Here is a 12,707-nt window from a genome sequence, read left to right as displayed (position 1 = left end):
CCTGGCAAGGATGCTCCATGTCACAGATTCATAAGTTAATATCTGGCTCACATTCTACCATATGCTAATTGAGCTTCTGAGCTTTCAGAGACTGTCATGTAGGAAGGACAGAGCTGGGATTGCTCACAGCCCCAACCTGGGGGCCTGACACCAAGGCTGGGCCTGGGTTGACACCACACCAAGCGACCTTCCCCACCCACAATGGGCAGAGGACCACTTCTTGCATTTTGGTCTGAAAAAGTCACAGAGCACATGGAATAATTCCAAGTCCCTTTGCAGAGGTTTAATCGGCAGAAGGAACTCCAGGAGGAGGATGAGAGGATGAAGATGAGAGAGAGAAAAATGAGGGGGATGGTAGATTGATGTGCTCTTTGCATAACTTCTTTACAGTAGGTTTAGACAAATGAAAACAATCAAAGCAAGGCCAGCACCATGCCCAGAAAGCATAGCTGGACTCCTGCCTGCATCATTACCTTAGATTGAGGGGGTCTTCCGTGATGCCTTTCCCCTTCAAGCTGGGTTGGAAAGAGCAGAAGCTAAAAAAAAAAAAAAAAGGAAAGGATCATTCCAGCAACAGAGCCAAGACTCTTCCACCACCAGAGAGACATTTTTGGTGCCAGTCAAGAGGGTAGATACTTGTTCCTTTCACACCCCATCCTGTCCCCAGGTCATGAACACCAGAACCAGACCCAGGTGTACCTCTGTGACACTCAGGGGCAGTCCCTGGCACCACACATTCTGACCTTAATAAAAATTATAAAAATGATAATAAATAATAATCGATAATTACAATTAAAGCTATGCATGTTGGCAGGTTGGGCCAGGCACTTGACAATTTCATTGCCAATTTCAGCAATCACTGAAAATGCCATCTTATTTAAGGCTACTTGAGGCAGGGCTGGGAATGGTTTGGCCAACATTCACTGCCTGAACTATGGATGTATAAGACTTCTAAGGTTAATTGTGAAAAACTGTGCTTAACACATAGGAATCACAGGGAAAAATGGATGTGAGGTTCTGCATTGCCTCTCTCCTTCTTTTGGCTTGATCTAAAGTGGAGCTTGAAGAAAACCTGAAGAGGCCATATAACAGCACTCCTTGGAGGCACCTCAGAGGAAGGCCCACAAGCAGTGGAGAAGTGCCCAGAGCTGGTGCAACTGCCTCTCTACAGGAGTCGCGCCTTCTCCGTGCTGGCCCTGCCTTTGGATCGGGCAGCTGGTCCTGGAGCCAGTTACTGGTCAGGAAGGCAATGCTAGAATCTCTGAGATCTAAGTAGGGGTGTCAAATATCACCTCAAAACTCCCAGCCCAAAGTGGAGTTGAATTTAGCCACCCCTTCTGGCTTGTCTGGCTAAGAACCTGCTTTCCTTTCTGGCCCTTCTAGATTTCTCCATAACTCTGTATATCTGTAAGTTTAATGATGATGAAAAAAATAACCATTAGTATCAAGTCATGTATACACTCACTTAAATTTCTTAGACTGATTCATCGATTTGGAGAAACAAGTTAAGCTAAAACAGCAGGCTTCTCTCTTTAAGAAAAAAAGATGTTCCATGAAGAGGTGGGAAATCAGTTGTTTGGAATTCTTTCCAGTGAAATATGAAATTGGAACAACTAAAATTGGCAAGTGGGATCAAAAAGAAAGATTAAGCCAAAAAAACTATTTGGAAAATTAAAAAAACAAAGCCAGAAGATTCTGGAAGGCCCATTAAACAGCTGGCTTCTTAAATGTGTTGTGTCTACACAAGTTTCTCCCCCTTGTCATTACTGTCCTAAACGACTTTAGTCCATGAAACAGAGCCTGTTTCCCAGGATTGTGGGAAGGCACTTCTGCGTCTTTCTCTCCACCTCATTACATGATTTTTTCTAAGATTTTATTTATTTATTCACAAAAGACACCGAGAGGCAGAGACACAGGCAGAGGGAGGAGAAGCAGGCTCCCTGTGGGCAACATGTTACAGGGACTCAATCCTGGGACTCTGGGGTCATGCCCTGAGGCCAAGGCAGAGGCTCAACCACTGAGCCACAAGGCATCCCCATTCCATGATTTAACAGCTCTGGAGGTCAGGAAGTCCCTCTTGTGTCTAAATCCTGCTTGCCGGGGTTGAGAAGAGTGCACCCGAGAACAGAGCAGAGCCATTTCTGTTCTGTTTTCAGTTCATGATCAGTTTTCTCCTGGAGAAGGATCTTTCAAACCCTTACCTTTTGAAGACTTTACTCCGATCATTGTTGTGAAAGACAAGAAACTTGGAATATCCATTTTGGAAAAAGAGCTCCAGAGCGATGTCCTGTAAAGAGAAACCCCTTTCACTGCTACTGAAGTTGTCTGGAATGGAGACACCCCAGGGCCTAGAGCCACCAGCCAAGGGTCATTTGGTTCTCTGTGTCAGGCAACCCTTCCGGGTTGATTCTTCCAATCTCCCCAGGAGGTGGGAAGACCTTGGTGATAGTGATGAGTGGGGGTCTCCACAGAATGGGTAGAAAGGCAGGGGGCCTCAGACTTCCTTTGACTGAAGCAGGAAGCAAGGGCCCCACTCCCAGGATGAGCCAGAAACAGAGGAAAGAAAGGGCCCAGGGGCTACCTTCAGACACTTTCGTTTCCACAGTTTGGTTTCCTGAACCAGAGAGTCACCCTATCAGAACATTAGGGGAACCTAATGGGTGGTTGGGTACAACTCCCAATCTGGGCAGCACTGTATGCTGCAGGCACAGGGTGCTTTGCCAAACTCATTTTGCAGAGCCAATGTGATGTGGCCAGGCTGACATACCAAGGGTACTTTGTTAATGGATAAATGAACTTTACATAATCTACTCTTATTTCTTTCCTGCCTCCCTTCTCTTGATTCCAAGCTGTGTAAATAACAGACTTGGAACAGCCACAGAGAGTCTATGTGTAGGATGAGGCTCATGGATGAGATGGGGTCAGGGAGAAAATTTCCAGGGCTGGAGGTAGGCAGGGGTGAGGCCTGGGCATGGAAGAACAGATGGATGCTGCATCCCACAATAGAGTCAGGTCCCACTTCTACGTGGCTGGAAGGGAGCTCTCAGAGTCCAGTTCACTAGGCTCCTGAGCAGAGGGAAAGCATTCATAATGATCCTTTCTAGAATGAGCCCTGCTGAAAGGCCTCCCTGAGATTCAGTGTCAGATAATGATAAGTTAGTCCCCTGGCAGGAGGATCACATGACAAATTATAGACCCAAAGACATTTACGAGTAAGATGCTCTTATGATCAGGGGTATTAGGGCCAAACATTGTTCCCTTGTTGGCCTTAGCAGAACAGAGACATTACAGAGAGGGTGGAGGAGAGATCGGGGCCCCTCCCATCCTATAAAGGTGGTCCCGAATCTTGTCCTCTGCCTGCTGCCTGGGTGGCCTCTGGACACAGAAGCAGCTTCGTTACTAGTAAGGCTGGGCTGGGGAGGCCAGATGTGTCTGGGGCCAGCAGAGGCTCCTCCTTTTACAACTCAAGTGAGAAGCTCCAGGTTGTGTCTGGCTGGTGTCAGAGCCCTGCCTCTGAAGGGAATTAGCTCCATTGGCCCCTGGTGAGCCTTTGGAGGTACTGGGTGAAGCCCTGGGACCCTGCTTGGAGGGGATAATCAGGAGATCTCTGAACCACTTGGCCCAGGAAATGCCCAGGGAATGTGGAGATGGGTGTGGCCATGGGGCAAGGGCAGAAGTCAGCGGAGGCCATGCATGCCCTCAGACAGGGTAGGCTGACCCTCGACCCTTAGTCATCAGCTCTGCCATGAGGCAATGGAGCTGCCCTGTCCTGTACTCTAGACTCTCCAAAGCCGCTCACGGGCAGGTTAAGAGGGATAATACAGCAAAGAGACTGGGTCCTTAATGATGCAGTAAGAGGGAGAAGTTTCCAGCAGCCAATAGCAGGGACTAGGGAGAGAGTGAAGCAGACTTCAGAACTGCCAACCAGGAAACTGGGCCCAACAAAAGTCATGCTCACAGATGTGTCCCAGAGGGCATTGGGCGGTGCACAGTTGTGAGGGAGGTGACAGGGGATGCTCGTCACACTGAGCGGGGGCCTCGCCAGTGTCTGGACCACTGCACCAGGAGCTGCTGCTTGTCCCTCTTGCCCCCTCCCCAGGGCGTACCTGCAGGAGGAAGCGTGCCTGCCGGAGCTCGCTGAGCTGCCCATAGCTGTGACTCTGGCACGAGTACTGGTCGGAGGACCTGTCCTTACTGCACATGTTGAAGATGAAAGGATCGCTGATGCTGGAAAGGAAACATGACATGCACTGAGAGGGCGAGTGAAGGGCTTATTCCCCTTGCTGCACCTCCGCTGTGCCTGTGGCTCTGCAGGCGAGGGGACAGCCTCTAGGGTAGACAGTGGCACAGGGTGTGGGGGTGTGAGCAGGGGGTATAAGAACGTTCTCTGGGTACAGGGGTCAAACATGGGTCAAGGGGGTGGGGAAGAGTGAAAGACCCCATTACACACAGAAAAATTTCAGGCCAAAAGACAAAGGCAGAAAGATGAAGGGCCTCCGTAAAGAAGCCTGTGTTTGGCGTGGCTTCAGCAACGTGGGGCCTGAGGTGGCCCGGGCACCCCTGAGCCCCAGGGACATGTGCAACAGGCTGAGAGATCCAGAAGGTCTGGAGGATGCTGGCCACAGCATCGGCGGGGGCCCCCAGAGCACAAGCCCAGAGCCAGGAGCCCTCTCAGAGGTCAGAATGACCCCCCTTGGGAAGAGAAGGAGAGGGGAAAAAAGGAGAGTCATGAATTTGACTCTGATTCACCCCAAAGAGGACAGTTTGTGCACTGGGAGTAAATGGAAACCCCTTTAGGGAACCAGATGAAGCTTTTCACCACTGATACAAGCAGGGACTTCACAAAAGTGATTTCAGTTATAGACTCACATTTCTGAACTTCTGAGTTACATAGCAAATTTATTTATTTATTTATTATTATTTATTTATTTATTTATTTATTATTATTTTTTTTTTACATAGCAAATTTAAATTGTGTACATGATTGCAAAAGCTCTGATCAAATGCCCTTTTAGGACTTGAAAACTAGAGGGCCCTCCAGGTACCTCAGCCCTCAAGAAGCCTGTGTTATCCACCACAGATCCAAAGAGCCAAGTACTGAAAGATTCTGCACCCACACAAGGCGGCAGGAATGGGAGAGAAGCCGGCATTCCACCTCCTCCCCACTGCAGCACCGAGGCTGACCCTCCCCACCCAGCCTACAGAACAGCCCCTGGGCCTCCATGCCACACACCCCGGGGGGAAACCAGAGAGATCAGTTTGTCCCACAGGTCGGCAGGACTTCTCTCCTCACCGGTGAGTGGGGGTGGCCCAGCATCTGCAGCGCTCAGGACTTGGATTTGTGCATGATGCAGAATGATTCCCGAAGGTGGAAGGGCGGGCTGCTCATGGGGGACAGAGCCTAAGCCCATTGCTCAGCCTCCAGCACAGCTAGCCTTCCAGGATGTAGACTCAGCCCTTTGCAGCTCTTCCTGCCCCTTCTTAGAATAAGCCTCTCAGGTCCCTGCTCTGAGCCACATAGCTATAGGTTTGATCAAATACAAATGTGGCTTTTCTTGTGGATGCTTCTTTCTGCTTGGTGCTTTAATTCAAATCTGCTGGCTAAGGCTCTTTGTCCCTCCATCAGGGGCTAAGCTAAGCTACCCCTGAACTTCTTGATTTTGGTCTTCTGGCCTCCAGAACTGGAAGACAATAAATTTTTTTAAGCCACCCAGGTTTTCGTACTTCGTTATACACCCTTAGGAAACAAATATAGTAATTCTATTCAGGCAATAGAGGCTTTCACTGAAAGCAAAATAAACCTTCTGGAAAAGTTCTTAACTTTCTGAGAAAGTTCCAAAGTACACAAGTATAATCAATGCTGGAGGATTTGCAGTGTTCTTGAGTTTTATTTGGGATATTTTTATGGTGCATCAGAGAGCCTTTCAAGGTCTAGTGCTCAACTATATTCAATTTGATGGCAGTCTTTTAGAGAGACATTTCAGGGTTGCGTTAGCTTTATTTTTAACTGGCTTATTTATGTATCTTCCTTAGTCTCCGTGGTCAAAATAAGACTTAATCCCCATTGATCTGACATGATCTAATAGCCAGTCTCTGAGAACCGCATCTCCACGAGTGCTAGCAGTTTCTCAGAGCAGCAGACAAGACCTCAGATAGAAAGCACTATCTGGTTAACAAATACTTCTTTGAGGTCTGGTGACTAAAATTACCTAAGAAATTCCCAAATGATATTCCAGGGTAGTAATCTGTTCTCACTCCCCTCCTACTTGCATTCTAGAAAAGTACATTTCCAGACGTGGAAAGTCTCCATCATTGCAAATCAAATGAGTGCATACAATCTGACAACTGGACTTCTATTAAAAGTGCAGATACAGTCAGTTTGATCATGATTAGATGCACTTCATAAACACAATTTACCTAATCAACAAGATCTTATCTAACACTAACTCAATTTAAACCAGAGGTCGAGAGTGAAGCAAAGGATTCTACAAGTCATTATAAAGGCATTCCATACATAGAGGTAGAGTAGAAAGCTTTCATCAGCTCTCAGAAAGGGACGTCTGCAGACTCATTGTCCATATTGATCAGTATCAATAAAACATGAGCAATAAGATGGGATGCATGTGCCAAGTATTAATTTTGCTCCTCCTGCCTTGGAAAAGCACAGAAGACTCATGGCAATCGGTGAACATTTGGTATGAATAAAAGATGGAAATTAGCAGAAAGGAAAAGGCCAAGCATTTTAAAGTAAATCTAAATCAAAGGAAGGTGGGCTGCCATACTCCTTAAACTCTTACTTCCTGCCATCGGCTGGAAATGATATGGCAACTGGGTGTTAAAATTCTTCGTTATTGGCAGGCTAAGACTCTGATTATTCTGTCAATAGTCTAAAACAGTGGTTCTCAAAATGTGGTCCCAGGCCAGTAGCATCAGTGTCAGCTAAGCACTTTTAAAATCTCAGGCCCAACAGCAGACCTACCAAACTAGAAACTGGGATGAAGCTAGGTCCCAGAAGTCTGTTTTGACTAGCCCTCAAGGTGACTTGATATTAGTTGAAGAGCCAATGAGTTAAGACGTTATCTTGTCATCATTTGAACCTTTGTTAGTCAGAAAAATCAAGATATCTTCATCCAAATCTATTCAAACATGATGATCAAGTGGAAGCATATGACCTGACAGCTGAACTTCCAACAAAAGTATGAACACAGTCAATTTGATCTTGAATGAGGATCCCTGGGTGGCTCAGCAGTTTAGCGCCTGCCTTCGGCCCAGGGCGTGATCCTGGAGTCCCGGGATCAAGTACCACATCGGGCTCCTGCATGGAGCCTGCTTCTCCCTCTGCCTGTGTCCCTGCCTCTCTCTGTGTGTGTCTCTCATGAATAAATAAATAAAATCTTAAAAAAAATTTTGATCTTGAATGGTTGTACTTTGTAAATACAAGGGAATTAACGAGAGCTACTGGAACCTGAACAGAACAAATACATTTGATTATAAAGAAGAACCTCTGAATTTCCTGCCAAAGGCCTCTAGTAATAGTTGATGTGAACAAGAATTCTTCACATTTCTATCCAAATCTTGTCCATCCTTCAAAACCCAGATCTCAGCCCATGTATTCTTCTAATAGACCCCCCTTAGCACACTAGCCCCATGTCATCAAGTGTGAGCCCAGAAGAGTCCTCCCATGACAAATATTTTGTATCATGAAGACAGTGTGCCCCAAACTCTTTCCAAAAGAACTTATTTGTGCTGCTGATTGCACTTGTGTGCCTCACTTAGCATGAGGGGCAGTGCCTAATGTTACGCAAGAGTGAGCAATCAATAAGCTGTTGAATGAGTAAGCTGATGCAACTGGATCCATCACCCAAATAACCTAAAGAGAGATTCCCCCTTGTCTTGAGGTACATTCCATATCACAAGAGGCATAAGAAGCTGCCTCATTGTTACTCAGTCCAGATTTTAGCTTTGGGAAACCACAGCTATAGATACCTGTGTCTTAAAGTTCTCCTGTTTTATCTCATGGCTCAAGTTCAGGCTCAAACCTAAGCCCACAACAACAACAATGTGGAAGGGGTGGGAATAGGGGTGGCTGAGAAGGAAGTGAAGGCTCAGGGGAGAATCTGCTGGGAGAAGTAGGGAACTCACTTGGATAAGCAGTGGCGGGTACAGTAGACATCACCCACAGGAGAGAGTGTGAAGTTCTCACAGATGTAGAAGTGCTGGTGGCCAAAGAGCAGGACCCCTTCGGAGACCAGATGGCCCTGCACAATCACCAGGGAGTACTTCTGTGTCACCTGTAGGGAGACAGCATCAGAGTTAGTCCGTGTGCATGTGAAGCATGCCCATGATCCTTATGGAGGGCAGGAGGGCAGTGACCAGTCACCTCCTGAAAGTCTGGAAATAAGAGTAACATCTTGTAAGAAGGGCAGAGCCATTGCCCGAGAGACACACTGCTCTTCACAGTTTAAGTGGCCCCTGTATACCCAACACCCTGTTTTGTCATTTAATTCACCCAAGACCACTCCCACCCTGACCAAGACACGTGTCTTAGTATTTACCGCTGTATTGAACATATTGACAATGTTCTCTCACTTTAGACCCCTCAACAGCGATGCAAAACATTCTGCAGTTGCAATGAGAAAGATTTTCATGTATGAGCCATCCCTCAGTTACAGAGATTTTGGAGCTTGGTGGGGAGGGCCAGCTGATAAGTGGTTGGGCCAGGACTGGAACAAATTTACCTAGATCCACAAGTTTAAGACTGGTCCTGCTGTCTCTCCAAGGCCAAGGCTAGTTCAAGTGTATGCAGAGGAAGCATGTGCTCCACCCACATCCCTTCTTTCAGACTCACATTCATTCTTTCAGCAGCTGGAAATGCTGGCAACTTTCCAGAATCATCTCTGCTAAAGAGAGTGCCTGGCCCTTCTCAGTGGCAGTCTGTACCCAACAACTGGTCACTGCAGGGTAGGAAGAATCACCTGTTGCTTCAATTCTACCCAACTCTGAAGAATCACCCCAAACCTACAGCTCTGATGGAATCAACAGAGGCCTTCGCTGAGACTATGTTATAGTTGCACTTCTACCTCTGCACAATCCTGTGATTGTCACTCCCAGTGAACATCTGGCATGCACATCTTCTGGGCCCATAGCTGGCTTCCTGGGGAGCCTGACCTGGAGCAAAGTCTTGGTATGACCCAGAATTTTGCATGAAGTAAGGACTAAGTGGGTCTTTACATGGAATAAATCCCTGAAAAAGTGAGCGAATAAATGAATTCTAGATTACAGAAACCCAAATGGACCAAGAGTAAGACCAAGGCCAACATTTTCTCAGGGTAATTCTGTGCTAATTCCAGTTACACAAAAGAGGATCTGATTTCTTTTTTTTGTCTTGAATACCTAACATATAACCACTGTAAACATTTTACACATATTAACCAATATAATCCTTCAATCAGATGAGGGAGGTTTTACTACTGGGGAGAAAAGAAAAAGAGGTCCCAGAATTAAGAATCTCACCAAAGATCAGTCTTCAGTCACCTAGTGGTAGAGGCTGGATTGAAGCTAAGCTCCCTGCTTTATGTTGGGAACAATATTGGGACCACAGTGATGAAATCTGGAAAGCAGGCTTTGAATACCAGTTCTCCAACTCATGCATCAATTGGGATCAGCCAAAGTCAGGGCCAAGACCAGAAAGTGAAGATTTGCCAAAGGATTTTTGGCCCAAGATGAGCATTATCCACTGTGATCCAGGGCCAGTCATCTCTGAACTATTTTTCTTAAGTGAGGACTAGCTAAGAGTCCTTGTTCCTAAAATCCAAGCCTCCTATAGGCAGCTGGCTTCCCTGGCCTCTTCCACATCCACCTTGTCAGAGGACCTGGCCCTCAAACCACCTGCAGAGCCCCAGCTCATCACGGATTTATTCCCAACTTCATTCATTCATCCAGACAGTCATCTATTAGAAAGTCTGCATTCAGCACCTACTACAAGCAAAGGCCTGAGCTAGGTTTTGGGGATAGAGGGATGGACAAGATAAACAAGAACTTGTACTCATGGGGCTTAAAAACCAGGAGTGGGGAGACAGATAGTAAGCATACATGTCAACCAATTAATGATCATAAATTGTGATATATACTGAGAGAGAAAAACTAGGGTGATAACAATAAGGAAGAGAGAAGCTTGAAGGGGACACTATTTTAGACAAACTCTGAGACCTGATGTACAAAAATGGGGTAGCCATGGAAAACTCAGGGAACATTTCAGGGAAAAGAACATCCAGTCCAGAGCCTAGAGGCAGGAAGGGCAGATCCAGGGAGTAGAGAGAGTCCAGAGTAGCTGAAGTGAATTTAAGAAGTAGGTGTGCTTAGATATAGGGTTGGGGAGGGGCCTTGGATGTCTTGGTAAGGCCACTGGGTTCTACTCTCATTGCAACAGGAAGCCGTGGGAGGGGTCATTTCTGAACAAGGACATTGGCTTCTGGGTGCAGAGGAGATCAGAAAGAGCCAAGAGCAGAAGGAACGCAATCAGTCATGTGTCTATTTTGGTGGTCTTTTGGAAGAATGATGGCTTGGGATATAGCAACAGAGACTAGTAGGAGGAAGAAGAGAAGTAAGGAATCTAAGCGAGAAGAGGTAGAATCGACAAGAACTGCTACCAAACTGCAGAGCCAACAATAATAATAAAATCATAATCGGAAGGATGGAGGATGCATGTCTACTTTGGGATTTAGGCAATTAAGTGGAGCTCTTCAGCTTCCCTGAAAGCCTTCCCCAGAGGCAACCACCATCATCACTTTATTGTATTGGAGGATAGCAGATGTGTCACCCCAAAATATGCCACTTTCCCATATTATTTTGAGTTAAAGACACTTAAAAAACATCACATATAAGAAGGGCACTCTGGCCTACCCTTTTTGTTTGTTTATTTGTTTGTTTGTTTGTTTGTTTTTCCCTGAAAGCAGGAGACAAAACGCCCAGGTGAAAAATGCCCTTCCTATATTAAGAGGAAAAGAACATTCTCAGCACCCTAGACAGAGAGTTTAGATCTAGAGAAATTTGTCAAATAAACCCAGTTGGACAAACCTCCCTTTAACCTCACTAGACTTTGGTTACTTTTTCACAATTGCTGCCCTTTGTTCAACCTAAGCACTCAGCCTTAACCACTTTGGAGGTTCTTCACGTTCCTGTGAAGACCCCCACATATCCATAAAAGTAAAATCTGTATCATGCTATTGATCTGTTTTCTGTCAACTTAATTTTTAGGCCTAGCTGGAGAGTCTAAGAGGGTAGGGGAAAAGTTGCACCTCTCCTACAGTATATCCACCCAAAGAGATCCTGTGAATACCTGGGATGTTCTATCTCCTTTTCATTTTATTTATTTTTTTAATATTTTATTTATTATTTTTAATATTTTATTTATTTATTCATGAGAGACACACAGAGAGAGAGAGGCAGAGACATAGGCAGAGGGAGAGGCAGGCTCCATGCAGGGAGCCCGATGTGGGACTTGATCCCGGGACCCGGGGTCACACCCTGGGCCGAAGGCAGGCGCTTAACCGCTGAGCCACCCAGGGATCCCCTCCTTTTCATTTTATACAAATAACATGGTCATATGCTCACTGTTCCACACCTAGTTTTTTCCCTTAATGGCCCTCTTGAGACCCTCCCAAATTGCTTCTTATAGAGCTGTCTAACTCTTAATAATAGGTGCACAGTATTTCCTTACAAGAAGGTACTAGAACTTACTCGACCAATCCCCTATGGATTCAGGCTGTTTTTGAATGTTTAGATATTCTAAGTGATGCTGCAGTGACCCTCCTTGTACATATATCACTTGGAACACACAGGTACATCGGGAGGATATATTCCTGGAAGTCAGACTGTGGATCAAGGGCGTGGTATCTTAAATCTTCCTCTGTTGTCAGACTGCTTTCCTGTGACATGGCACCAATTTTCACCCCCACCAGCACTGTTGGGACACTGTTATGCCAGCCTGTTTAAACTTTTCCTCTTATCCTTTTGTACAGAGGAGGCCTCATCTTCAAGTTCACACACTGAGACCTAGAGAACCCCAGCCCCAGTACTGGCCTGCATATCTCCAAACCTCCCTACTCCCTGCAAAGCCCACCCTCACCCAATCTCTGTGCTGCCAATGGCAGAGGCCAGAGCACATTCCTATGATCTCCTGGTGTCTTCCCTTGGGGAGAATTAAGTAACAACTAGAATAAACCAAACCACAAGAAAAATGTCTGGTGAGAGCTGAGTTAATAGCTTAAAAATTGATTCTGCCAGAAAAGAATGGCATTTTAAAACCTAAAAAATGAACCCAAGTGAACTCTTACCTGCTCTTCCATTTAAATTAGCCCTGGGAGGGCTGCCTCCCAAGTTTGTTCATGGTTAAGAAATCCCTCATGCCTTGACTCTATCGATCACTCTAAAAAAAGAGGAACTTCTACTTCAGAAGTAGAATTTTTTTGAGGTTGGCCAGATGATCTATTATCACTCTCTGCAGGTGGATCACTAAGTATGTGGCCACACCTGGTCCTGTGTATGATAAGGAACAGGTTGCCTGGAAATCCCCAAATCCCAGAGCTGAAGTTATAGGAGCAACAATTTGCCAGGGCATTCCATGGCAGCCCGTGTTCTCCCCTAGAGTCAGACCTCAGTGTGCACATCTGCAAAAGGGGAAGGTTGGCTGGAGGCCCTCTGAAGTT

General features: G+C 46.1%; 1 protein-coding gene across 1 annotated transcript in view; it reads right to left on the bottom strand.

Annotated features, from left to right (window-relative positions):
• Positions 1–12,707, bottom strand: part of WDFY4 (WDFY family member 4) — a 284,669-nt gene that overhangs the window by 78,540 nt on the left and 193,422 nt on the right. Inside the window, exons 44-47 of the mRNA XM_055345541.1 lie at positions 8,143–8,291; positions 4,107–4,227; positions 2,202–2,287; positions 474–536 (exon numbers count right to left, since the gene is read on the bottom strand). Of these exons, the coding sequence (XP_055201516.1) occupies positions 474–536; positions 2,202–2,287; positions 4,107–4,227; positions 8,143–8,291 (419 nt within the window). The remainder of the gene's footprint in view (positions 1–473; positions 537–2,201; positions 2,288–4,106; positions 4,228–8,142; positions 8,292–12,707) is intronic.

Source organism: Nyctereutes procyonoides, unplaced genomic scaffold (assembly GCF_905146905.1).
Source record: "Nyctereutes procyonoides isolate TBG_1078 unplaced genomic scaffold, NYPRO_anot_genome, whole genome shotgun sequence".
Lineage (NCBI taxonomy): Eukaryota > Metazoa > Chordata > Mammalia > Carnivora > Canidae > Nyctereutes > Nyctereutes procyonoides.
This window is presented reverse-complemented; position numbering and strand designations above follow the sequence as displayed.